General features: G+C 50.1%; 1 protein-coding gene across 15 annotated transcripts in view; it reads right to left on the reverse strand.

The window, feature by feature from the left end:
* invs (inversin) overlaps positions 1 to 26,659 on the reverse strand; it is a 433,677-nt gene that overhangs the window by 24,556 nt on the left and 382,462 nt on the right. For all 15 annotated transcript variants that reach the window (XM_038797635.1, XM_038797640.1, XM_038797627.1 and 12 more), the window contains one exon: positions 26,520 to 26,639. In XM_038797635.1, the coding sequence (XP_038653563.1) occupies positions 26,520 to 26,639 (120 nt within the window). The remainder of the gene's footprint in view (positions 1 to 26,519; positions 26,640 to 26,659) is intronic.

A 26,659-nucleotide genomic window follows, 5' to 3' on the forward strand; every position in this document is an offset into this window, starting at 1 on the left:
TCAGAGGAGAGATCATAGCCTACAAGGCAAGTAGGGATAGGGAAGGGAGGGTGGCCAGGCAACAGCTAGTGGACTCCATTCTGGAAGTCGACAGAAAATACTCCGAGGCCCCGATCGTAGAGCTGCTGGCGGAGAGGAAAAAGCTGCAAATGGACTTTAACTTGCTATCCATTAGGAAAGCAGTGCTCCAACTCCGCCAGACACGGGGGACCTTCTACTAACACGGAGACAAGGCTGGCTGCCTATTGGCTCACCAGCTGAGAAAGCAGACAGCCACGAGGGAAATAGCGCAGGTAAAGGATAGCAAAGGCAGACTGGAAGCACCAATAAACCTGGGAGAAATCATGGAGAGCATCAGCTCCATGCAGGCGGGGAAGGCACCAGGACCTGACGGGTTCCCGACGGACTTCTACAAAAAGTCCGCACCAGTCCTGGCCCCACACCTAAGGGACATTTTCGCGGACTCACTGGCAGGGGTCACCTTGCCCCCAACGCTAGCGCAGGCCATAATCTCACTGATACGCAAAAAAGATAAAGACCTGACGGAATGTGGATCATACAGACCCATTTCACTGCTGAATGTGGATGCGAAAATACTCGCAGAGCTCCTGGCCAAAAGGCGGGAGGGCTGCGCACCAGAGGTGGTCGCAGAGGACCAAACGGGCTTTGTCAAGGGTAGGAAGCTCACAGCAAACGTCAGGCGGCTGCTGAATGTGATAATGACCCCCCCTCCAGGAAGAGGACACCAGAGGTCATCGTCTCCCTGGATGCAGAAAAAGCCTTTGACAGAGTCGAATGGAGCTACCTCCTCGAGGTACTGGAACGGTTTGGGCTAGGAGCGGGATTCACCGCCTGAGTGAGGCTCCTGTACAACCTCCCAAAGCGAGTGTCCGAACGAACACCCCCAGCTCTGAATACTTCCAGCTACAAAGAGGATCAAGACAGGGCTGCCCTCTGTCCCCACTCTTGTTCGCTCTAGTGATCGAACCCCTGGCGATAGCCCTGCGGGACGCAAAAAGCTGGAAGGGAATCCGGAGAGGAGACAGAGAGCACAGAGTCTCACTCTTTGCAGATGACCTACTCCTCTATGTCTCAAAGCCACAGGAGGGACTGAAGGCAATACTGCAAATACTGAAAGAGTTGGGAACCTTCTCGGGCTACAAACTTAACTTGGGCAAAAGCGAGACATTCCCAGTGAACCCAAAAGGGGGAGGGACAGAGCTGAAGGGGCTCCCGTTCAAAACGGCCCAGAACAGATTCCGTTACCTGGGGATCCAAATAGCCAGAGACTGGACACAGATCCACAAGTGGAACCTGACCAGCCTGGTGGAGGAAGTAAGAAAAGACCTTAAACGGTGGAGCTCACCCCCACTCTCCCTGGCGGGAAGAGTGCAGACAACCAAGATGAACGTACTGCCAAGGTTCCTCTTCCTGTTCAGATCCATTCCCATCTTCATCCCCAAGGCCTTTTTCCAAAACATAGACAGGCTAATCATGGCGTTTGTGTGTGGGGGGGGGAGAAAACTCAACACAGATTGGGTACAAATGGAGGAGGCATCCGGTAAAGGAACAACCCTCCGGGCCCAGGCCACAGCAACGCTCCCATCCTCCTCAACAAGGTACACAATGAGCCCAGTGGTAGCGGCCATGCTGAGAACGTGGACACAGTTGACAGCACTTCGAGATAACCAAAATGTCCCTTATGGCCCCCATCTGCGGCAATCACAGATTCCCCCCACCCATGCTAGATACCAGCTTCAAAAGATGGAGGCGGGGACACACTGACGGTCGGGGTCTTCTACGTAGGGTGCAGACACTGGACGAACTGACGAGGAAGTGGAAACTAGCAAGAGGACAGGATTTGAGACACCTCCAAATAAAACACTTCCTCCGCAAAGAGACAGTAGGGTACCCCGGGGCCCCAGAAAGCACAGTACTAGAGGACCTGAATGGCATAAGCAGCGAAAAGGAGGGGCTATGTGGGAAAATATACAGACAGCTACTGGACAGAGTCCGGACTCCACTGGACGGGACCAGACAAAAATGGGAGGACGAACTGGGGACAGAGGTAGGATGGGGACTCTGGAGCGAAGCACTGAGCAGGATGAACTCCACCTCCTCCTGCGCAAGGCTCAGCCTAATGCAGCTCAAAGTGGTGCACAGGGCACACCTGACCAGAACCCGAATGAGCAGGTTCTTCCCGGTGGTGGAGGACAAATGTGAGCAGTGCCAGAGAGGCCCGGCCAACCACACCCACATGTTTTGGACTTGCCCCAAGCTTGCTGGGTTCTGGACAGCCTTCTCCGAGGCAATGTCCAAGGTTGAGGGGGTGAAGCCATGCCCAATAGTGGCAATCTTCGGGGTATTGGAGCAGCCAGAGTTACACATGGGAAGAGTGCCAACGCCCTCGCTTTCGCTTCCCTAATCGCACGCTGGAGAATCCTGCTCGGCTGGCGATCGGCAGCACTGCCCAAAGCTGCAGACTGGCTCGCTGACCTCTCGGAATTTGGAGACGATTAAGTACGCCATCCGAGGGTCAGAGGAAGGCTTCCTGGATACTTGGGGGAAGTTCGTCGGCCTGTTCCAAAACCTGTTTGAGACCAGCAACGAGGAGTAAGCCAGGGAAAAAAAAGATGAAGAACCAAAGGACTGCGCAACCCCCTGTAAAAGCAAATTAGCGCAGGCAAGAAAAATGTAATGTATATAAGTAACAACTGTTTATAAATATGAGAAAAGCCAATAAAAAGATTTTAAAAAAAAAAGTCCTCCTTCATTCTCTTGTCCAGCCACGGCAAATTTAACTTGTGCCGCTGGGCCCAACTCCGCGCCATCTGTATCCCAAGGTAGTGAAAACTCACCCCCACCAACCGAAGCAGCAGTTATCCCAGCCTCCTCTCCTGCCCCCGTGCGTTTATTGGAAACACCTCACTTTTCCCCATATTTAAATGATACCCCAAAAAGCGGCCAAACTCCTCCAGCATCCCCATGATCCTATTGAAGCACCGGACCGGGTCTGAAATATACGAAAGGTCATCGGCACACAACAAAACTCGGTGTTCAACCCCCCTCCTGCTCAGTGTCCCTCCACTCCCTTGAATTCCTACTCGCCATTACCTTAGCGATTGAGCCGTTGGCAAAGAGCAGCGGGGAGAGCGGACACCCCTGCCTTGGCCCCCGGTGAAACCCAAAATACCCCCAGCTGACCCTGTTTGTTCGAACATTCGCCTTAGGTGCCTTATACAACAGGTGAACCCAATCCACAAACCCCCGTCCAAACTCAAACCTACCCAACATCTCAAACAAATACTCCCATTCAACTTGGTCGAACGCCTTCTCCGCGTCCACTTCCACAACTACTTCAACCTCCCACCTCTCCGAGGGCATCATAAAACTTTGAGCAACCTACGAACATTTGCTGACAACTGCCGACCCCTCACGAAATCCATCTGGTCCTCCCTTATCATCCCCGGCACACACTCCTCTATCTGCATCACCAGCACCTTCGGCAACACCTTCGCATCTACATTCAGTGGCGCAGTTGGATGATACGGCCCAAACTGCTCCAGGTACGTATCCTTCTTTAGGATAAGCGAAATCGAGCCTGAGACAACATGGAGAGGGGGGGAGCTACCCCCTCACCCTCGACTTATTGTACATCTCCACCAGCAGGTGCCCCAGTCCATCCCAAAATTCTAATAAAATCGACTGGGAACCCACACGGGCCCGGGGCCTTCCCCGCTTGTATTGACCCCACACAGTCCATAACCTCCCTCAGCCTGATTGGGTCCCCAGTCCCTCCACCTTTACCTCCTCAACCCTCGGGAACTTCAACCCATCTAGAAACTGCCTCATCCCTTCATCCCTTGTTGGGACCTCTGACGTATCCACCACGTTCCTTGTAGACACGAGCCCAAACTCCGTTCATAATGTTTTTCCAGCTCCACCTTCGTGATGTACTCCACCAACTTCCCATTCCACCTTCTCCCTATGCGCCCGAATCATAATGAATTTGCCTCTCACCACCTTCAACGACTCTCACTGCGCGGAGGCCGAAACCTCTCCTGTCTTATTCAGCTCTGCATAATTCTGAGTGGCCACCCTCACCCTATTGCAAACCTCCTTGTCCGCCAGTAACCCCACATCCAGCCTCCATTGCGGCCCCTCCTGCCCATCCACCCATTGCGGCGCGTGGTCTGAGATCAAAATTGCCAAGTACTCTGACCCTACCACACCCGCCACCAACGCCTTGTCCAAAACAAAGAAATCAATACGGGAGAAAAAACGGCCTCTCTTACTGTCACGGGTCTACCACCCCCATACGCTCCATAAACCCCAACAACTCGTAAGCCATCGCCAAAACCTTCTCAGACCTAGAGCACGACCGATCCAACCCTAGATCCAGAACCTTGTTAAAATTACTCCGCATAATCAGCTTGTGCGTGCCCGCCTCACAAAATCCATCATCCCAATTTGGGGGACATGCATTCACTAGCACCACGGGCATCCCCTCCAATTTCCCACTTACCATCCTGAACCTTCCCCACCCCCAGATCAATCACAATACTGTCCACCTCAAAGAGGCCACCCTCTTGTTCATCAGCACCGCCATCCCAGCCCTTCCTCAACCTCGTCTGGTCCCCCAACTTCAGGTGCGTCTCCTGCATAAACACAATGCCCGCCTCCAACTGCTTAAATGAGCGAAAATGCACAACCTTTTGGCCGAGCTATTCAAACCTCACCCTCAGGCTCTCCCCAAGATGTCCGCTTCATCTCCTTTTTCCCAACTGTCCCTCACCAACTCTGCCCACCTCAGCCAAGTCCTGGTAGATCATCAGCTAATTACCTTCCCAGATGCACTTCCTTGTCTGCTTCTTCCACCTCAAAATCTTTTCCTTGTCAAGGAAGCGATGCAGCCAGACCACCATTGCCCTCAGAGCTTCCCCCACCTTCAGCCTTCTCCTCAGCACCCTGTGCACTTGGTCCACATATGTGTGCCACATATTTCATGGCCTGCGCTCCCTCCAGGCAGCCCCACAATCCTCCTTGACTGATTCTTGAGGTTCTCCACCTTTTCCCTCAACCTTATTTGGCTCTCCAACACAAGCGTCATCTTGACCTTTAAGGTCAGCCGTTCCTCATGTTCGCCCACCAACTGCTCCACTTTCTGGAGCACCTGGTCCTGCACCTCCAACCTCTGCTCCACTCTCTCGATCGCTGCCCTCAGCAGCCCCATCACCTTCACCAGGACCTCTGAGGCCTCCAGCTTCTGCTGCTGGAACTTTGCATTCAGGAACTCCACCAGTTGCTCGGTAGACCATTTGGCGGGCAAAGCCGCCCCAGCACTCTCTACCATCTTTTCTTGTGTTGCACCTTGAATACCCTCTTGCTTAAGCTTCTGCCTCCTACTCGTCACACGTCTGGTCAAGTAAGCCATAAACCAGACTCACCGATGGAGCACTAATATCCTCGGTGCTCATGCACTTTTCTCCCCCTAATTCGTGTGAGAAAGGACCATAGAATTCCAAATGAGTCACCAAATGTGTGATCCCTCACATGGCCGCCACTGAACGTTCCTGTACATGGACTTCCAAAAAGCATTCCATACAGTGCCTCACAATAGGCTTGTGAGCAAAGTTACAGTTCAGGGAATAAAAGGTACAGCAGCAACATGGATACGAAATTGGTTGTGATTCAATCATACCATTGAAAAGGAAATGGGATTATTATATGAAAAGTAAGAATTTGCAGGGTTAAGGAGCAGGAATGGGTCTTGAAGAAGGGAGTGGTGCAGAGACTGGGGTGGAGATTGGATGTGGAGTTGCTGGGGGATCAAAGTTTTTGTGAAAAGATTGGGAGGGCAATTGAGGAGTATGTGGGTTTTAATTGCACTGGGATGTATCGCAGGCGGGAGTTTGGAAGGCCCTGAAGGCGGTGGTGAGGGGGGAGTGTGGTGAACGTGTAACCACTATAAATTCACACTGTACATTACTGTGTCCCTGTGGGCTCCATCTGTGAGCTGTTGCGCGGCTCTGCCCACAGGGGGAGATGAGGAGCATGTACAGGGCTCCGCCCTTGGCTCCGCCCCAGCAGGAAGTATAAGTGCTGCGGTCCTGCGAGTCTGCCCTCAGTTCAGTATAGTCGCAGGCAGGCTCAGTTGTAAGCTGATTAAAGCCATAGTTTACTTCAACTCGTGTCTTTGAATGAATTGATGGTCGCATCAGGGAGGTGATATCGTTTAAGGTTAAGGTGGATAAAGAGGAGAGGGTGGATCGGTAAAGGCTGATAGGCGAGCTGTTGGAGGTGGACAGGAGGTACATGGCGGATGCAGATCCAGCACTTTTAGATAGAAGGAAGGAGCTACAGGCTAGTTTTAATTGGTTGGGAAAGGCGATGCGCCAATTGATGCGGGTGAGTTGAGCGGTTTATGTGTATGGGAGAATACGGGGCACATGTTGGCAGGCAAGATTCGGAGAGAGGCGGTGGCGAGGGAAATTGTCCAGGTGCAGGATAGGACGGGGAAATTGGTGGTGGCCCCGGATCAGATTAATAGGGTGTTTGAGGAGTTCTAGGAAAATTTGTTAAGGTCGGAACCAGTGGGAGAGAATCAGGTGGTGCGGAAGTTCCTGGACGGGCTGGAGTATCCGAGGAACACAGGGTCACACTGAAGAGGTCCGTAGGGAAGCAGGAGATAAAGGAGGCAATTGGGAGGATGCAATCGGGGAAGGTAGCAGGGCCAGACGGGTTCCCACTGGAGTATTATAAAACATTTAAGGACAAGTTGGTACTGCTGATGGTGGGGATGTTTGAGGAGGCGATAGGGAAGGGGGTGCTGCCACAAACTTTGGGGCAGGCCTCAATCTCCTTGTTGCTGAAGAAGGATAAAGACCCGATGGAGTGTGGGTCATACAGGTCTATATCGCTACTGAATGTGGATGTGAAGATATTGACGAAGGTTCTGGCGGCTAGGCTGGAGGGATAGGGGAGGACAAGAAGGGGTTTGTAAAGGGAGGCAGCTATTCTCAAATATTAGGAAGGTGCTAAATGTAGGTATGAGGCTGGCTGAGGGAAAGAAGGCAGAGGTGGTGATTGTGCTGGATGCGGAAAAGGCATTTGATCGAGTAAAGTAGAGGTATATGATTGTGGTTCTGGAGAGGTTTGGGATCAGGTCAAGATTTATGGAGTGGGTACGGCTATTGTATAAGGAATTGAGGGCGAGTGTCCGAACAAACAATATGAGTTTGAGATACTTTGCTCTGCATCGGGAACCAGGCATGGGTGTCCTCTATCCTCTCTGTTATTTGCGTTAGCGATTGACCCTTTGGCCATCGCTCTGAGGAGCTCAGGGGTGCGGAAAGGGGTAGTACGGGGGGTGGGGGTGGAACATAGAGTGTCTCTGAATGCGGATGATCTAATACTGTATGTATCAGAGCCGAGTGCGTCAATGGGGGTCTGCAACAGCGCCGCTCTCGATGGCCCCGGGTAAATACTCTGGGAGTCCGGTGATGGTGGCGACGTGAAGATTTGGAGGCAGTTGAGGCTGCACTTTAAGCCGGAGCTGGCTCAGGGGAGATGCCGATTAGGGGGAACCATGGGTTTGAGCCAGGAAAGTTGGATGGGACGTTTCAGAGATGGGAGGAGAGGGGAGTCAGGGTATTAAAGGACCTGCTCCTGGGAGCACGTTTTACGAGGTTGGAAGAGTTGGGGGAGAAATACAGACTGGGGCAAGGGGAAGGGTTCAGGTACCTGCAGCTCCTGCAGTTTGCTAGGAAGTTCAGAGCTTCCCAATAGCGCCGGCCCCCCTCATTGTTGGAAGAGGTATTGACGGCAGGGGGAATGGAGAAGAGGATGGTGTCGGCGATCTAGGGGAGAATTTTGGGGGAGGATAAGGTATTCTTGGAGGGTATTAAAGCCAAGTGGGGGGAAGAGTTGTGGGAGGTTATCGAAGACAGTTTATGGTGTGAGGTACTCCGGAGGTTAAACGCCTCAACCTCACGTGCGAGGTTGGGGCTGATACTGCTGAAGGTCATTCATAGGGCGCACCTCACGAGGGCAAGGATGAGCCGACTCTTTGAGGGGGTGGAGGATGTATGTGAGCGTTATCGAAGAAGCCTCGCAAACTATGTTCACCTGTTTTGGTCCTGCCCGAAGCTGCAGAAGTATTGGAGGGAGGTCTTCAAGGTCATCGCGGTGGGAGTGCATGCGAGTTTGGAGCCAGGGCCCCGAGAAGTCATTTTCGGGGTGTCGGACCATCCCAGGCTGCAGGCGGGTGCGAGGGCCGATGGTTTGGCCTTTGCCTGGTTGATTAGGCGGAGGTGGGTCCTGTTCGGGTGGAGGTCAGCTTCTCCGCCCTGTGCCTCAGCTTGGCGGGGGGTTCTACTGGAATTTGTGATGCTCGAGAAGGTGAGGTTTGAGCCGAGGGGGGTGCTGGAAGGGTTCTACAATTTATGGGCATTGTTCATCATGCATTTCCAAGGATTGGTTGCCATCGAACATTGGCGGGGGGGGGGAGATATTGGTGGGGTTGAGCAGAGGATGACCGTTAATTTCCTTTTGGTATTTTTGTTTTGTTTTATTTGGAGTGTATGGGCGATGTTTGGGTTTATACATTGAAGGGGATGCTGTTTGGGGATTAGTACTCTATTTGTTGTTGTTGGTTTTTCTTTTGTATTTGATGAAAATGTAGAAAATGAGGAGAATAAAAAGATTTAAAAAAAAGGAGAAATGCCAGTAGGTGAATTGCTCATTCAGAGAACCAGGCATGACAAGCTGAATGCCTCCTTACTTGCTATAACAATTCCATGATTCTGAGACAGAAAAGAGAGTAGTGGTTAACGGATGTATTTTGGACTAGAATAAAGTTTGCTGTGGAACTCTCCAAGGGTTGGTGTTGGGACCCTTGCATTTCCTGACATATATTAACAACCTTAGCCTTCGTATATAGGGCACAATTTCAAAACCTGCGGATGCTTTAAAATTTAGAATAATTGTGAATTGTGAGGAGCAGAGTGTAGAACTTCAAAAGGGCATAGTCAAGTTGGTGAAATGGACAGACAAGTGGCAGATGAAGTTCAGTACGGAGAAGTGTGAAGTGATTCATTTTGGTACAAAGAGCACAGAGATAATATAAAATAAAGGGAGTGCAGGAGCAAAGGATCCTGGGTGTTTATGTACACAAGTCAATGAAAGTGGCAGGACAGGTTGAGAGAGCAGTTAATATGGATTACAGTATGCCAGGCTTTATTAATAGGGGTATAGAGTGCAAGAGCAAGGAGGTTCTGTTGAACATATCTTAGACACTCAACTGGAGTGTTGTATCCACTTTAGGAAGGATGTGAAAGCATTGGAGAGAATGCAGAAAAGCTTTATAAACATGGTTTCAGGAATGAGGAATTTCAATTAAGTGGATAGATTAGAGAAGGTCGGACTATTTTCATAGAACATAGAACATAGAACAGTACAGCACAGAACAGGCCCTTCGGCCCTCAATGTTGTGCCGAGCCATGATCACCCTACTCAAACCCACGTATCCACCCTATACCCGTAACCCAACAACCTCCCCTTAACCTTACTTTTATTAGGACACTACAGGCAATTTTAGCATGGCCAATCCACCTAACCCGCACATCTTTGGACTGTGGGAGGAAACCGGAGCACCCGGAGGAAACCCACGCACACAGGGGGAGGACGTGCAGACTCCACACAGACAGTGCCCCATCCGGGAATCAAACCTGGGACCCTGGAGCTGTGAAGCATTTATGCTAACCACCATGCTACCCTGCTGCCCTTAAATAGGGATGGTGGGAGGACTGGTTAGCTGGCTGTATGGATCAGAATAATGCCAACAGCATGGGTTTCCTTGGAAAAGATGTACCTTGTTAGAGGTATTCACAATAAAACCGTTCCCACTGGAGGAAGGATTGAGAATGGGGGACCAAAAGAAACAATGGCGGCATGAGTGGAGATATTTTCATGCAATAACTTTTTAAAAACGTATTCCTTCAAGGTATGAAGGGCATAATTTGTTGCTCTTGAACTGGGTGGCTTGCTAACCATTTTGGAGAGTACTTATAAGTGGGTCTGGAGCCACATGTAGGCCCGACCAGGTAATAGTTGCAGATTTGCTTCGATTTCTAAAGGGTATTAATAAACCAGATGGGTTTTTATGACAATTGATGCTAGTTTCATGGTCGCCATTACTGAGACCAACTTTCTACTGCAGATTTTTGAAAATATATTCCACCAGCTGCAATGGTGGGATTTGAACCCATGTTCCAGAATATTATTAACCTGGAACTCTGGATTACTAGTCCAGCAGGATTACTGTTACTCTACCATCTGAAATATGCTGCATGAGAATCTGGTGGAGGCAGGTTCAATCGAGGCACTCAAGAGGGAATTTGATTGTTATATGAAAAGGAAAAATGCACAGGGTTACGGGATGGAGCAGGGGAATGGTTCATTGTGATTCGGAGAGCCTTAACAGGCACAATGGGCTGATTGGCCACTTCCTGTGTTGTATTAATTCTGTGATTCTGTAAACGCTTTCCCACAATATCTGCAGCTCAAGCTCCAGCTCAACAACTCTGGCCTGACGTTGTTGAATCCCACTCACTACGCCTGCAATCACTATCTCAAACATTTCTGTGTGCTTTGTCCAAAGGCAGATCCTTGGTTCATTGTCTGCAAATGCTTCATCCTGATTTCTGTCAGGAATGTTGTGCCATATTTGCCTTCCGTTCTCAGGGTCAGGATGAAAAGGAAGGTCCTAAGTCTTCCTCAGCTGGAATGGCAATCAAACCCATGCTGTTGGCATTATTCTGATCCATACAGCCAGCTAACCAGTCCTCCCACCATCCCTATTTAATCTTGTTCATATAATTAAAATGTTATATAAATTAGGGGATCCTTTTTAAACTGTTCCAATTCCTGCTCCATTATTCTGTTCTGCTCCTTGTTTTTAGTATATTAGCTTCTTTATTTTGTTATTTATTTAACTCTATTTATTATTTATGTATCACATTTTAATGCAATAAAACTTTGGGACCTGTCAATGCAGTATCCTCGATTTAGTTCATTTTAATTTTATCCTCCCAGATCTAATTAATTAATTAAACACTAAACATAATTGTACAATAAATTATAGTCAACTTAATTACAAAATAAATGAATCACCTATATATAATTCCTTGGGCTCCACCATTTATTTGAAATCACTTTTTTAGATTTATGACTTTTTTTCAGGTTCTTCACTGCGTCAGACAATCCCCCTTCATGGACCCTTCCTCACATTTCACCCCCTCTCCTCACAGCCCTGTCCCCACATTACACCCTCACCCTCACAGCCCCCAAGACACTTTACCCTCCTTCCTCACAGCCCCTTCCCTACATTTCACCACCTCTACTCACAGCCCTTTCCCCACTCTCCTCACAGCCCCTACTCCATACTTCACCCTCTTTCTTCACAGCCTCTTCCCCATACCTCATCCCTCTCCTCACAGTCCCCCACATTTCACCCTCTCCTCACAGTCCCTTCCTCACATTTCACCCCCCTCCTCACAGTCCCTTCCCCACATTTCACCCCCCCTCCTCACAGACCCTTCCCCACATTTCACACCCCCTCCTCACAGTCCCCCACATTTCACCCCCTCCTCACAGTCCCTTCCCCACATTTCACCCCCTCCTCACAGTCCCTTCCCCACATTTCACACCCCCTCCTCACAGTCCCCCACATTTCACACCCCCTCCTCACAGTCCCTTCCCTACATTTCACCCCCTCCTCACAGTCCTTTCCCCACATTTCACCCCCTCTCCTCACAGTCCCCCACATTTCACCCCCCCTCCTCACAGACCCTTCCCCACATTTCACCCCCCTCCTCACAGTCCCTTCCCCACATTTCACCCCCCCTCCTCACAGACCCTTCCCCACATTTCACACCCCCTCCTCACAGTCCCTTCCCCACATTTCACACCCCCTCCTCACAGTCCCTTCCCCACATTTCACCCCCCCTCCTCACAGACCCTTCCCCACATTTCACACCCCCTCCTCACAGTCCCTTCCCCACATTTCACCCCCCTCCTCACAGCCCTTCCCAATATTTCACCCTCTCTTCACAGCCCTTCCCCACACTTCACCCCCTATCTTCACAGTCCCTTCCCACATTTCTGATGGACTAGTAATCCAGTAGGGGCTGGTTTAGCATACTGGGCTAAATCGCTGGCTTTTAAAGCAGACCAAGACAGGCCAGCAGCACGGTTCAATTCCCGTACCAGCCTTCCCGAACAAGCGCTGGAATGTGGCGACTAGGGGCTTTACACAGTAACTTCATTGAAGCCTGCTTGTGACAAGAAGCGATTTTCATTTCATTTTCACTTCACCACTGTCCGCACAGCCACTTCGCCACAATTTACACTTTTATGCCTCCAAAGACCCAAAACTACAGAGAGCAACAACAGTGTCCTTCATTGGAAATTCAAAACGGCCCACAAGAGAGGGTGGTGTTGAGGAGAAGTCAAACCTAATCTATAATCCATCACTCACTGGTTAAAACTGCTGATGTCCAGAAACAACGATAGTAACATTTGACATTATTTGTAAGAAAGCCCTTTGAGCCAATGTTACAAAATGCTGCCAGTACTATGTGATAACGAATGACACAGGGGAGGTAACAGCAGCAGTGGTTTGGGAGGCTATAAAGGAGGTCATCAGAGGGGAGTTAATCTCTATTAGGTCCCACAGAGAGAAGAGGGAGAGGGCGGAGAGTGAGAGGCTGGTGGGAAAGATGCTTAGGGTAGACAGGAAGTACACGGAGGCCCCCGAGGGGGTGGGGGGGGGCTGCTAAAGGAACGCCGGAGATTACAGGCGGAGTTCGATTTGCTGACCACGGGGAAGGCGGTGGCGCAGTTGAGGAAAGTGAAAGGGGCAGTCTACAAGTATGGGGAGAAAGCAAGTAGGATGCTGGTGCACCAACTTCGCAGGAGAGAGGCGGCCAGGGAGATCGGGGGAGTGAGGGATAAGGAAGGTAATACGGTGTTGAGCCCAGAGAGGATCAATGAAGTCTTCAAGGAGTTTTATGGGAAGCTGTACGAGTCAGAACCCCCGAGGGGAAGTGAAGGGATGAAGCAATTTATGGATGGATTGAAGTTCCCAAGGGTCGACGAGGATCGGGTGGAGGGTCTGGGGGCCCCGATTGAGTTGGAGGAGATAGTTAAGGGACTGGCAAGTATGCAGTCGAGCTAGGCCCCGGGTCTGGACGGCTTCCCTGTAGAATTTTATAAGAAGTTCTCGGAGCTACTGAGCCCACTCCTGCTAAGAACCTTTAACGAGACAAAGGAGAGAGGGACCCTCCCCCCGACGATGTCGCAGGCATTGATCGCCCTCATTTTGAAGAGGGAGAAGGGTCTGCTTCATTGTGGGTCCTACAGGCCGATATCGCTCCTGAATGTAGATGCCAAATTGTTGGCAAAAAATTCTGGCTACCAAAATAGAGGACTGCATCCCGCGAGTGATCGAGGAGGACCAGACGGGTTTCGTTAAGGGCAGGCAACTGAACACAAATGTGAAGAGGCTCCTGAATATTATTATGATGCCCTCGGAGGGAGGGGATGCAGATGTAGTGGCTGCAATGGATGCAGAGAATGCCTTTGACAGTGTGGAGTGGGAGTACCTGTGGGAAGTGTTAGGTAGGTTTGGATTCGGGGAGGGATTCATGGGGTGGGTCAAGCTACTGTATCAGGCCCCCGTAGCGAGTGTTTCCACGAACCGGCTGAGGTCGGAGTATTTCAGGCTGTACCGAGGGACGAAGCATGGGTGGCCCTATCCCCGTTACTATTTGCCCTGGCAATTGAGCCGTTGGCCATAGCGCTTAGGACTTCGAGGAACTGGAGGGGGCTGGTCCGGTGGGGGGACGAGCACCGGGTTGTCCCTCAACATGGATGACCTGCTATTGTATATTTCGGACCCGCTAGAGGGGATGGGGGAGGTCATGCGGATCCTGGGGGACTTTGGGAGCTTCTAGGGTACAAGTTGAATGTGGGGAAAAGTGAGCTGTTTGTAATCCACGCTAGGGGTCAGGAGGAGAGACTGGGGGAGCTCCCGTTCAAGATAGTGGAGAGGAGCTTTCGTTAGTTAGGTATACAGGTGGCTAGGAACTGGGATGCCCTACAAAGGCTCAATTTATCTTGGCTTGTAGAGCAGATGGAGGGAGACTTTAAAAGGTGGGAAATGCTCCTGCTTTCCCTGGTGGGAAGAGTGCAGACTGTGAAGATGACGGTTGTTCCCAGATTCCTGTTTTTCAGTGCCTCCCCATTTTCACCCCCAAATCTTTCTTCAAGCGGGTGAACAGGATTATCACGGGATTTGTCGCTGGCACGATACACCACAAGCCCGGTGGTGATGGCGGCAGTGAGGGTCTGGGGTCAGTGGAGGAGGCACAGGAAGGAGGAGGGGGCCTCAGTTTGGGCCCCGATACGGAGCAACCATAGATTTGCTCCGGGCAAGATGGACGGGGGATTCAAAGGCTGGTATAGGGCAGGCATTAGAAGGATGGGAGACCTGTTTATAGATGGGACTTTCCCTAGCTTTAAGGCACTGGAGGAGAAGTTTGGCCTGCCCCCGGGAAATGCTTTCAGATACCTCCAGGTCCGGGACTTTCTCAAAAAACAGGTGGGGACTGTCATAATATACACCCATGTATATAATGGAGTACAGACAGGCAGTGATTGACACACAGGATGACCAGTGAGCACACAGAACACAGCAGCCAATCACCAGACAGGACACGACCACTATAGAGCCAGAGGACACCAGTTTTCCCGCTCTCTCAGGATCCAGCCTCTGAGACAGTCAGAGCTTGTGAGCAGTAGCCAGTGCAAGCACCATGTGGTAGTCAGTTAGTCTGGTCAGGCTAGCCTCAGGTCTCCAGTCAAGTCAGCATAGTGTCAACCCACAGTTGAACATGTAAAATAGTTAGATGTTAAATAAAATCGTGTTGCATCTCATCAAGTGTTGGAAGTATGTCTCTCGCTGCGCTGCATCAAACGCAGTCCACACAGACCCAGCCTACCCAACACATCAGGGACATTTCCACGACTACCCCCTTGAAGGATACAGGACAGGGTAGTGTCTGGCATCTGGGTAGGAGAGGGGAAGGTGTCGGACATATACCAGGAGCTGCAGAAGGCAGAGGAAGCCTCAGTGGAGGAGTTGAAGGACAAGTGGGAGGAGGAGCTAGGCGAGGTGATAGATGAGGGCCTGTGGGCTGATGCCCTGGGCAGGGTGAATTCGTCCACATCATGGACGAATGCTCAGTTTAATTCAGTTTAAGGTGGTGCACTGGGCTCACATGACCACGGCGAGAATGAGCAAGTTCTTTGGGGTGGACGACAGGTGCGCGAGATGTGCAGGGAGTCCGACAGACCATGTCCATATGTTTTGGGCATGCCCGGCGCTTAAAGAATTCTGGCAGGGCTTTGTGAGGGCCATGTCCAGGATTCTGGATACGCGGGTGAAGCCGAATCCAACAATTGGGGTGTCGGAGGATCCAGGAGTGCAGGAAGCGAAAGAGGCCGAAGTGTCGGCCTTTGCCTCCCTGGTAGCCCGGAGACGGATCTTGTTAATGTGGAGGGACTCGAAACCCCCGAGTGTGGAGACCTGGGTTAGTGACATGGCGGGGTTCTTCAGCCTGGAGCGAATAAAGTTTGCCTTGAGAGGGTCCTTGCTGGGGTTCTCCAGGCGGTGGCAACCTTTCTTTGACTTTCTATGGGAATGGTAAAATGTCAGCAGTAGCAGCAACTGGGGGAAGGTGGGGGGAATTGTCTATTTAATGTATATTTGAGTTTTGTATAATGATAACAGCCTCCTAGTTTTGTTAAATATTTTTCATTTATTATTCTGTTATGTCAAAATTCTGGTTGAAAAAAGCTTTAATAAAAACAATCAAAAAAAAACAAAATGCTATCAGCGTAAAAACAAATTTCCATTTACAAACATTTCTTTTTCTTTGTTGAAACTAAGCGACTGGAAACGTCACAAATTAAGGAGTAACATTTTACAAGTGAGGTATGGCCTAGATACATACTGTAAATGACATCTACCAAGTAGACTTATTATTGGATTATGACACTTTAATCAGCGTCCTGTTTTGAGTGCCAAGTGATGCAGTACACACCTCAACTGATTTGCTACTAAAGTGACATGATTTTGTATTCGAATACTCTAAAGAAAAAAATGGATTTGTATTAGTCAGTCAGACTGCAGTTGTTACATTCAATGCAGGGTTGGCAGTGAGTACTCCATCCATTTGACTACTAGATTCACATTCGCTTTGAGTGAATATTTACTTGAACAATTGCTTTACAAGATGTACTTCAATTGGAATCACACTTACTCTATTTCAGTAAGAAGTCTTACAACACCAGGTTAAAGTCCAACAGGTTTGTTTCAAACACGAGCTTTCGGAGCGCAGCTCCTTCTTCAGGTGACTGGAGAGGTATGATCCAGAAACATTTATATAGACAAAGTCAGTGATGTAGAAACTTAATGTCAGTGTCTATATGCGCGATCTTCCTGGAGATCCTCTCCACTTTGAGCCGGCAGTTTGCAGTGTCGATGGTAACCCCTCAAAGTGGAAAGGATCTCCAGGAAGATCGCGCATATAGACACTGACATTAAGTTTCTAAACATCTCCACATCATTACTCTATTTCAATTGCCATTTTAACAAGAATAATCACATAAAAGCACAATCTGCTCATATTGTGAGCATCTTTTACACTACATACAATAATCACTGAAGTTATATTTTATAGAGGAGTAAGATTAAGTCCGACAGTTAAGCTCAACTATAAGACAGTTTATTGTCCTTTGTCAATGTATGTTATCAGAAGCTTAATTGGATATCAAGGCGATGACAGATTCTTGCAAAGGGCATATAGAATGAAAGCTTGAAAAAGACTCAAAAACAAAACCACCATCTATACTGGAAACATTATATTTTCTCAGGAGCTTGATGCCAATCACACCGCTATCATTATATGGCCTTGTGATGTTGTGGAGCCTACCCTCGTCCCCTCTTGAGATTTTCACCCCATCTTTGATTTCTTTTGTGGGCCACCTGTTTCACTATCCTGTATATTTCTTTGCCCCAAGCATGATAAATGTTTCCTCTCATGTCTCAAATTGCTCTTTACTTGAGCAGGAGGGTCTTAAAGGAGAAGGGGAAAGTGGAAGTTTAGGCAGCAAATTCCAGAGCAGCTGTAGGTATAATCATAAATGATGGGGAGAAGGAAGGAGAGAAATCTCACATGTGGGAATCAACGGTATCAGTTTGGGAGTAGGTGGGGCATTGGGTTTGAACACTGGTAGATATTACAGAAATAGGGAGGGGTCATAGAGGGCTATAGCACAGTAAAGGCTCTTAGGCCCATCACAGGTAACAGTGGTTAGCACTGTTGCTTCACAGCTCTAGGGTCCCAGGTTCGATTTCCTGCTTGGGTCACTGTCTATGCAGAGTCTGCATGTTCTCCCCTTGTCTGCATGGGTTTCCTCCAGGTGCTCCGGTTTCCTCCTACAGTCCAAAGATGTGCAGGTTAGGTGGATTGGCCATGCTAAATTGTCCTTCGTGACCAAAAACGTTAGGTTGGGTTACTGGGTTACGGGTTTAGGGTGGAGGTGTGGGCTTAAGTGGCTTAAGGTCTTTCCAGGGGCAGGTGCAGACTCGATGGTCCGAATGGCCTTCTTTTGCACTGTAAATTCTATGATTCTACGTCTGCACCAATCAAAATCCACCACCTAACTATTCTAATCCCATTTTCTAGCACTTTGCCCTTAGCCTTGTTTGTCCTGGCATCACAAGTGCACATCTAAATACTTCTTAAATGTTATGAAGGTCGCTGCCTGTATCATCCTTTCAGGTGGCGAGTTCCACACTCCCACCATCCTCACATCCCCTCTAAACCTCCTGCCCCTTGCTTTAAATCTATGCCTCCTGGTCACTGATCCGTTGTCCACCAAGGGAAAAGTTTTTTCCTGTCTACTCATTCTATGCATTTTATTCATCTCAATTATGTCCCCCACAGTCTCCTCTACTCCAAGGAACCCAACCCCAGTCTATCCAATCTCACTTCATAACTAAAACTCTCCAGCCCAGGCAACATCCTGGTAAATTTCCTCTGCACCCTTTCCAGTGCTATCACATCCCTCCTATGTGGATTCCAGAACTGCACACAATACTCTAGCTGTGGCTGAACCAACATTTTATACAGTTCCAACATAACCTCCCTGCTCTTAAACTCTATGCCTTGGCTAATAAAGGCAAATATACCATATGCCTTCTTACCTACTGTATCCACCTGCTGTGCTACCGTAAGGACCAGTGTACATGCACACCAAGGTCCTTCTGATCCTCGGTGCTTCCCAGGGTCCTGCCGTTTGTGGTGATGTAACCACAGTAGATATGCGTACTTGCAGTAGAGGGATGTATGCCTGTACCTGTAATACAGGTTCCTCCGGTAAGCCCCTGCCGGCTAGCTCCACCCACAGGGAGCTTGTGTATAAATATGCGTGTGCATCACTGAGATCCTATTCTACAGCTGCAGCCGGAGGAATAGCATCACACAGCAATAAAGCCTCGATTGTACATGTCTCGAGTCTTTGTGTGCAATTGTTAGCGCCACAATTTATTGCTGTGCGATTTTCCGTACACCATGGGCATCAGGATCAAGCCTGACCGTCTGCAGCTGGATCCGCAGTTGCCTCACGCCAGGAAAGACTTTGTTCACTGGCTTGTAGTCTTCAAGGCCTATATCTCTTCAGCGGACCCTCCCCCGACAGAGGGTCAAAAAAGACAATTCCTGTACTCAAGACTTAGCTCCAGTGTCTTTCCGCTAATTTGAGATGCGCCTGACTACACCAGAGCTATGGAACTGCTCAAGGAGAACTATGCACAGTCGGCGAACACCCTGTTTGCGAGACATCTACTCTTTACTCGCGTCCAGCAGCCGGGTGAGTTGATTGAGGACTTCTGGAGGGCCCTTATACCTCTGGTACGAGACTGCGACTGCCGGACCCTCACAGCTACATAACACTCTGATTCAATAATGTGCGATGCCTTTGTTACAGGCATTGCATCGGACCCCATCCGGCAACGACTGCTGGAAGGGGCCGCCCTCGACCTCGCGGCCACAAAGACTCTGGCGCTTTCAATGATGGCCGCCTCCCGTAGTGCGCGATCTTACTCCGCTAGCCACTTGGCCCACCCGTCCTACCCTTCGTGGACCCCGCAAATGGCCCCCCAGGGCCACCCGTCCTACCCCTCGTCGACCCCGTAACCGGCCCCCCCCAGCAGCCGCCCCCGCGCACTACGCCTGCGCTGCTCGCCGCACCGCACTCCCTGGGGGTCCCCGCTGTTACTTCTGCGGTCAGCAGAAGCAACCCCACTAACGCTACCCGGCCCGCACCGCGACCTGCAAAGCCTGTGGCAAGAAAGGCCACTTTGCTGCGGTGTGTCAGTCCCGGACGGTTGCTGCTATCGCGCCCCCGTTCCCCCCCTCGCCTCAGCTGATCGCACAATGGGCCCTGCCGTCCGCTTCCCCCACGTGCGATCAGTGGGCGCCGCCATCCTTCGCCGCCCCCGCCACGTGCGCTCCATGGGCGCCGCCATCTTCACCCCCCCCGGGGGCAGCACGGTGGCCTAGTGGTTAGCACAACCGCCTCACGGCGCCGAGGTCCCAGGTTCAATCCCGGCTCTGGGTCACTGTCCGTGTGGAGTTTGCACATTCTCCCCGTGTCTGCGTGGGTTTCGCCCCCACGACCCAAAAATGTGCAGATTAGGTGGATTGGACACGCTAAATTGCCCCTTAATTGGAAAAAATAATTGGGTAATCTAAATTTTTATTAAAAAAAAACATTTTCACCCCCCCCCCCACCGCCATGTGCGTTCCATGGGCGCCGCCATCTTGTCCTGACCCCACAACGTGCGCTCCATGGGCGCCGCCATCTTGTCCGCCACCATCTTCTCCCACACAGGTACTCCAGATGCCGCCATTTTGTCCTCCTCTCAGGACGGGGCCACGGGACACGCTCCTTGTCGGACTCATCAGACTCGACTGCCGATCGCCCGCTATTCGCCTCCGTTACACTCGACCAGTCGCGTCCTCGCAACCTGGCACCCTCTTCCACAACGGTGCTGGTCAATGGCCACGTGACCTCCTGCCTCATCGACTCCGGGAGCACCGAAAGCTTCGTCCACCCGGACACGGTAAGGCGCTATTCCCTTGCGGTCCATCCCGCCAACTGGCAGATCTCTCCCGCCTCCGGTTCCCACTCTGTCCCGATCCAGGGTTTCTGTCTGGTTAAATTTACTGTACAGGGTGTGGAATTCAACCGTTTCCGCCTATACATTCTCCCCAACCTCTGCGCATCACTCTTACTAGGCCTGGATTTCCAATGCAATCTCTAGAGCCTCACCCTCAAATTCGGCAGACCCCTACCTCCCCTCACCGTTTACGGCCTCGCGACCCTCAAGGTCGAGCCTCCCTCCCTCTTTGCCAATCTGACCGCAGATTGCAAGCCCGTCGCCACCAGGAGCAGACGGTACAGCACCCAGGACAAGGCCTTCATCAGGTCCGAAGTCCAGCGGCTGCTTCGGGAGGGTAACATCGAGGACAGCAACAGTCCTTGGAGAGCCCAGGTGGTAGTGGTTAAGACCAGGGAGAAGCACAAGATGGACGTGGACTACAGCCAGACCATCAACCGGTACACGCAGCTCGACGCGTACCCTCTCCCCCGCATTTCTGCTATGGTCAATCAGATTGCACAGTACCGGGTATTCTCTACTATTGACCTGAAATCCGCCTACCACCATCTCCCCATCCGTAAACCGGACCGTCCCTACACTGCCTTCGAGGCAGACGGTCGTCTGTACCAATTTCTTAGAGTTCCCTTCGTCGTCACGAATGGAGTCTCGGTATTTCAACGAGAAATGGACCGAATGGTTGACCGGTACGGACTGCAGGCCACCTTCCCGTACCTCGACAATGTCACCATCTGCGGCCATGACCAGCAGGTCCATGACGCCAACCTTTCTAAATTCCTCCACACCGCGTCTCTCCTTAATCTCACATACAACAAGGAGAAGTGCGTGTTCCGCACAGACCGCTTAGCCATCCTCGGCTACGTAGTCCAAAATGGACTACTGGGGCCCGACCCCGACCGCATGCGCCCCCTCATGGAGCTTCCACTCCCCCACTGCCCCAAGGCCCTCAAACGCTTTTCTTATTACGCCCAGTGGGTCCCACAATACACGGACAAGGCCCGCCCACTTATCCAGTCCACATATTTTCCCCTCACGGCCCGAGGCACAACAGGTCTTCGCCCGCATTCGATCTGACATAGCCAAGGCCGGGATGCACGCAGTAGATGAGACACTGCCTTTTCAAGTAGAAAGCGACGCTTCAGATGTCGCCCTTGCCGCCACGCTGAATCAGGCAGGCAGACCCGTGGCATTCTTTTCACGCACCCTCCACGCCTCCGAAATTCGGCATTCCTCTGTTGAAAAGGAGCCCAGGCAATCGTTGAAGCGGTGCAGCACTGGAAGCATTACCTGGCCGGCAGGAGATTCACTCTCCCCACTGACCATCGGTCGGTATCCTTCATGTTCAACAACACGCAGCGGGGCAAGATCAAGAATTACAAAATCTTGCGGTGGAGAATCGAGCTCTCCACCTTTAACTACGAGATCTTGTATCGCCCCGGCAAACTCAACGAGCCCCCAGCCGCCCTCTCCCGAGGTACATGTGCCAGCGCACGAGTGAACCAGCTCCGTGCCTTGCACGCGAGCCTTTGCCATCCGGGGGTCACTCGCTTGTACCATCTAATCAAAGCCCGCAATCTGCCCTACTCCATCGAGGAAGTACGGACAGTCACCAGAGACTGCCAGGTCTGTGCCGAGTGCAAGCCGCACTTCTACCGGCCAGATCGCGCGCGCCTGGTGAAAGCGACCCGCCCCTTTGAACGCCTCAGCGTGGATTTCAAAGGGCCCCTCCCCTCCACCGACCGCAACACCTACATCCTTAGTGTGGTCGATGAATTTTCTAGGTTCCCCTTCGCCATCCCATGCCCGGATATGACGTCTGCCACCGTCATCAAGGCACTGGATTCCATTTTTGCTCTGTTCGGTTTCCCCGACTACATCCACAGTGACAGGGGATCTTCGTTCATGAGTGATGAGCTGCGTCAGTTCCTGCTCAGCAGGGGTATCGCCTCCAGCAGGACGACCAGCTACAACCCCCGGGGAAACGGGCAGGTAGAGAGGGAGAACGGGACGGTATGGAGGGCCGTCCAGCTGGCGCTATGGTCCAGGAACCTCCCAGCCGCTCGCTGGCAGCAGGTCCTCCCTGACGCGCTCCATTCCATTCGGTCACTACTGTGCACCGCAACTAACAGTACACCCCATGAACGTGTTTTTGCCTTCCCTAGGAAGTCTACATCCGGGGTGTCGCTCCCGACTTGGCTCACGACTCCGGGCCCAGTCCTTCTCCGTAGGCATGTCCGGCACCACAAGGCGGAACACCTGGTGGACAAAGTACGCCTTCTCCACGCCAACCCTCAGTATGCCTACGTGGAGTTCCCCGACGGCCGCCAGGACACAGTCTCGCTCCGGGACCTGGCTCCCTCAGGTGCTGATCCCATGCCCACACCCCTTTCCCCCCCCCGCGCCACCCTCCTTTTCCCCGGCGCCCCTGTATTCGTCCTCACCAGGTCCATCCCTCGTCCCCCTGCCCACACTGGAGGACACGGAAGATTTCAGCTTGCTCTCGGAGTCATCCCGCCAGCAGCCAGCACCAACACCGCCAGCACCTGCACTATCGCCTCGGCTGACGTTGCCACCACAGCTACGCTGATCACAGCGGAACGTTCGACCACCGATTCAGCTCAACCTGTAACCTGCTAACCGGAAGGACTCTTGGTTTTCCTTGTTTGAACCCTTTTGTAAATATACCATCCTTTGTATTATAGTTACACGTCACCCCCGCCGGACTCATTTTTTACAGGGGTGAATGTGGTGATATAACCACTGTAGTGATGTGTACTTGCAGTAGGGGGATGTATGTCTGTACCTGTAATACAGGTTCCTCCGGTAAGCCCCTGCCGGCTAGCTCCGCCCACAGGGAGCTTGTGTATAAATATGCGTGTGAGTCACTGAGATCCTATTCTACAGCTGCAGCCGGAGGAATAGCATCGCACAGCAATAAAGCCTCGATTGTACATGTCTCGAGTCTTTGTGTGCAATTGTTAGCGCCACACCGTTTATCATGTATTCCCTGTCATTTTGTTCTGCCCAAGTGCATCATCTCCACACTTATTGGATTGAATTCCATTTGCCACTGATGAGCCCAGCTGACCAGCCCGTCTATATCCTCCTGTAATCTAAGGCTACCCTCCTCACTATTTACCACCCCACTAATTTTCGTATCATCCGCGAACTTACTAATCAGCCCTCCTACATTCATGTTTAAATCATTTATATAAACCAGAAACAGCAAGGGCCCCAACACTGATCCCTGCAGGATCCCACTGGACACCTCACCAGGCTTCCAGTCAGAGAAACACCCCTCGGCCATCACCCTCTGCTTCCTGCCACTCCGCTCATGGGGTGAACCCATGGAGGATTTATATTCTAAATTACAGACATAAGGAACCAGGAGCTAAAGAAGGGCAAGAAGATCAACATGACTGGCTCAATGTAAGATAGGACTTGGGAATCCAGAATTTCAGGTGAGCTGAAATTTATGGAGGTTGGAAGATTGGCCGGACAAGAGATCATCAGAACAGTAGAAATAAAATTAGAAAATACTGGAATAACTCAACAGTTTTGGCAACATCTATGAAGAGAGAAAAATAGTTAACATTCAAGGTCATTGGTCATTCATCAGAGCTGGCAAAAATGAGAGAGATGACACATTTTAATCAAGTACAAAGGCAGTGAGGAGGAGGAGGAAGGGAAGACAGAACAAAAGGAAAGATCTGTGACAGGATGGGAGGCAGGATTGATTGACAAAAGGAAAGATACTGCAAGTAAATATGACAAGTAAAGAAGCAAACGTTGGTACTAGGGAGCTGTAAACAGCAATAACAGAATCATCACCAACAGCTGTTTCCTGATAAAAAGGAAGCAGTAATTATGATCTGAAATAATCAAACTCAATATTGAGTCCTGAAGGCTTTAGAGTTCCTAATTGAAAGTGGATATGTTGTTCTGCACCTTCTTTTGACCTTCTTTAGTAGTGTAGGAGTCTGAGGATAGATGTAAAGAGTCGGAATGAAATAGAGAATTAAAATGAGAGGCAACTGGAAGTTTGGGGTTAGGTTTGTGGACTGAATGGAGGTGTTCAGCAAAACAATCATCCAATCTATATTTTGAATAATAGAATCTCAAGGTAAAAACAAGTATGTGTTTTAGCAGCAGATAGTTTGAGGAAGAGGAAGGGCCAGATGTGTTAGAGCTGGAAATTGATGGTGTTTGTGATGCAGAGTATACAGGGCCAGAAGCTAATCTCATGATTGAGTTGGATGCCAATGTTACAAATAATCTGGTGCCTGAGACAATGGCTGGAAAGACAAATGGTGATGAGACTAAGTAGTTTGAGATAGAAACTTATATGTGGACTTCAGCCGTCTCAATATTTAGTTGAAGGAAATTGTAGGTCATCCAAGACTGGATGCAGTCAGATAGCATAGAGCAGTGGAGGAGTCAAGCAAGCTCGTGGAGAGGTACAGTTCAAGGTCATTAGCTAACTATAATGTCTGTGAATGATCTAACTAAATATCAACACAAAAATGAGAAAGTAGACAAGGCCAATGATAGCTCCTTGGTGGGGGCTGCTGGTGATGCATTGCTATGAATACATTGTAGAACCTAACTTAACCCGGTCTAAGGATTTTATATTAATGTTCTCTAGTTCTTCTGTACCAATCCAACTAGACTGAAATATTAAAATGTGTTTGTGGAATATTGACAATGCTACATTTACTCTACATCCTTAGTTGCTATAAGAAAGTAAGGAGTCTTCAATTTGAACTACTGCATTTATTCTGGTAATGGTGTTCCCACAGTACTGCAAGGTAAGAGATTCCTAAAATTTGACCCAATGTTGATGAAGGAACAGTGATTATATTTTAAAAGAAAGGTGCTCAGAGATGATGGTGTTTCCATTGCCATTAGTGCTTTTGGTGAGAGGAATCATATGGAGGTAGATGCTGTCAGAGTTAGTTTAGCAAGTAAATGCTGGGTATCAGCTAGATAGTACATTCTGCATGGTAGTGTGTGAATGGGATAGAGATTGAGTCAAGTAGAAGAAGCACCTATCAAACAAATTGCTCTTTTCTGGATAAGTTTCTTGAGTGTTGATGCAGCTGCACACATTCAGGCAAATGATGAACGATCCATAAAACTTATGACTTGATTCTTGCAGATGGTGAACAGGCTCTTCTACAATCACTTAATCATTTTAAAATCTCAATCATAAATTGTGGAATAATACAGGGGGTGGGTGGCATGCCCTCCCAGAAACAAAGTTGGCTTGGGGCTGACATACTCCACACCCATCCCTTCTGTAATCATAAAACGTTACGGGGCAGATTAGCAAGAGTCAAGTAGGGCTTGTGGCCCTCACTGGGGAGGAAATTCCTCTCTCTGGAGCTGCTGGCCAATTGGACTGGCCAGCAGCTCCATCAGTTCCAACAATGCCAAGAAGGTGTTAATGGCTGCTGCCAGGACTGCAGAAGAAGACCAAGGCCCATGGATCCCTGGAGCAGGCAAGTCTCGGGTCGAGAGGGTTTGGGTAGATTAGGGAGAGGGGCGGGGTGGGTTTAAGGGAGGGAGCATCTACGAAGGGGGTGGTTTCAACCCTGCAATCAGCTGAAGAAATGATTCAGCTGAAGGGTCTGAAGAGTGCCCCACTTTCCTTCCCTCCCTTTAAACACACAAGTGAAAAAACCTGGCAGCCCACTCCAGTCAAGCGCTTTATGTCGGGGGCAGTGCATTATTTATTTAAATATGGTGGGCTCGCTGCTGATTTTGTCACTATGGGTCTGGAGTCAAATGTAGGCAAGACTAGGTAAGGACAGCAGATTTACTTCCCCAAAGGATATTGGTGAGCCAGATGGGTTTTTACAACAACCGACAATGGTTTCATGGTCATCATTAGACTTTTAATTCCAGATTTTTATTGAATTCAAATTTCACCATCCCCCATGGTGGGATTTGAACCCAGGTCCCAAAAGCAATGCCCTCTGTCTCTGGATTGCCTGTCCAGTAACAATACCAATATACACCACCTCCACCTGAGTAAAAGTAAATAGGCTTAAATGTTGGAGTGTTTTCTTATAACTAATAGGCTTATGGCTAGACATATAACTGGAGGTTACAGCATCTCGAGAGCCATAATACCCTTTGCCATCTAGAGGTTTAAATACTGCGCACAATAGCAAAGCAGAGTTTTTCATCCAGAAATCATACTTACAGTGAGTGTGCCTGTCGAATGTACTCAAGTCAAGCATAAGCCGGGAGTGATTCGTACAACTGATGGATGTGCTGCATGCTGATCTGACTCTTCGAAATACACCTTTCACAGGGGCTCCAGCTGTGTAGTTCAAGGTAAGA

Source organism: Scyliorhinus canicula, chromosome 5 (genome assembly GCF_902713615.1).
Source record: "Scyliorhinus canicula chromosome 5, sScyCan1.1, whole genome shotgun sequence".
Lineage (NCBI taxonomy): Eukaryota > Metazoa > Chordata > Chondrichthyes > Carcharhiniformes > Scyliorhinidae > Scyliorhinus > Scyliorhinus canicula.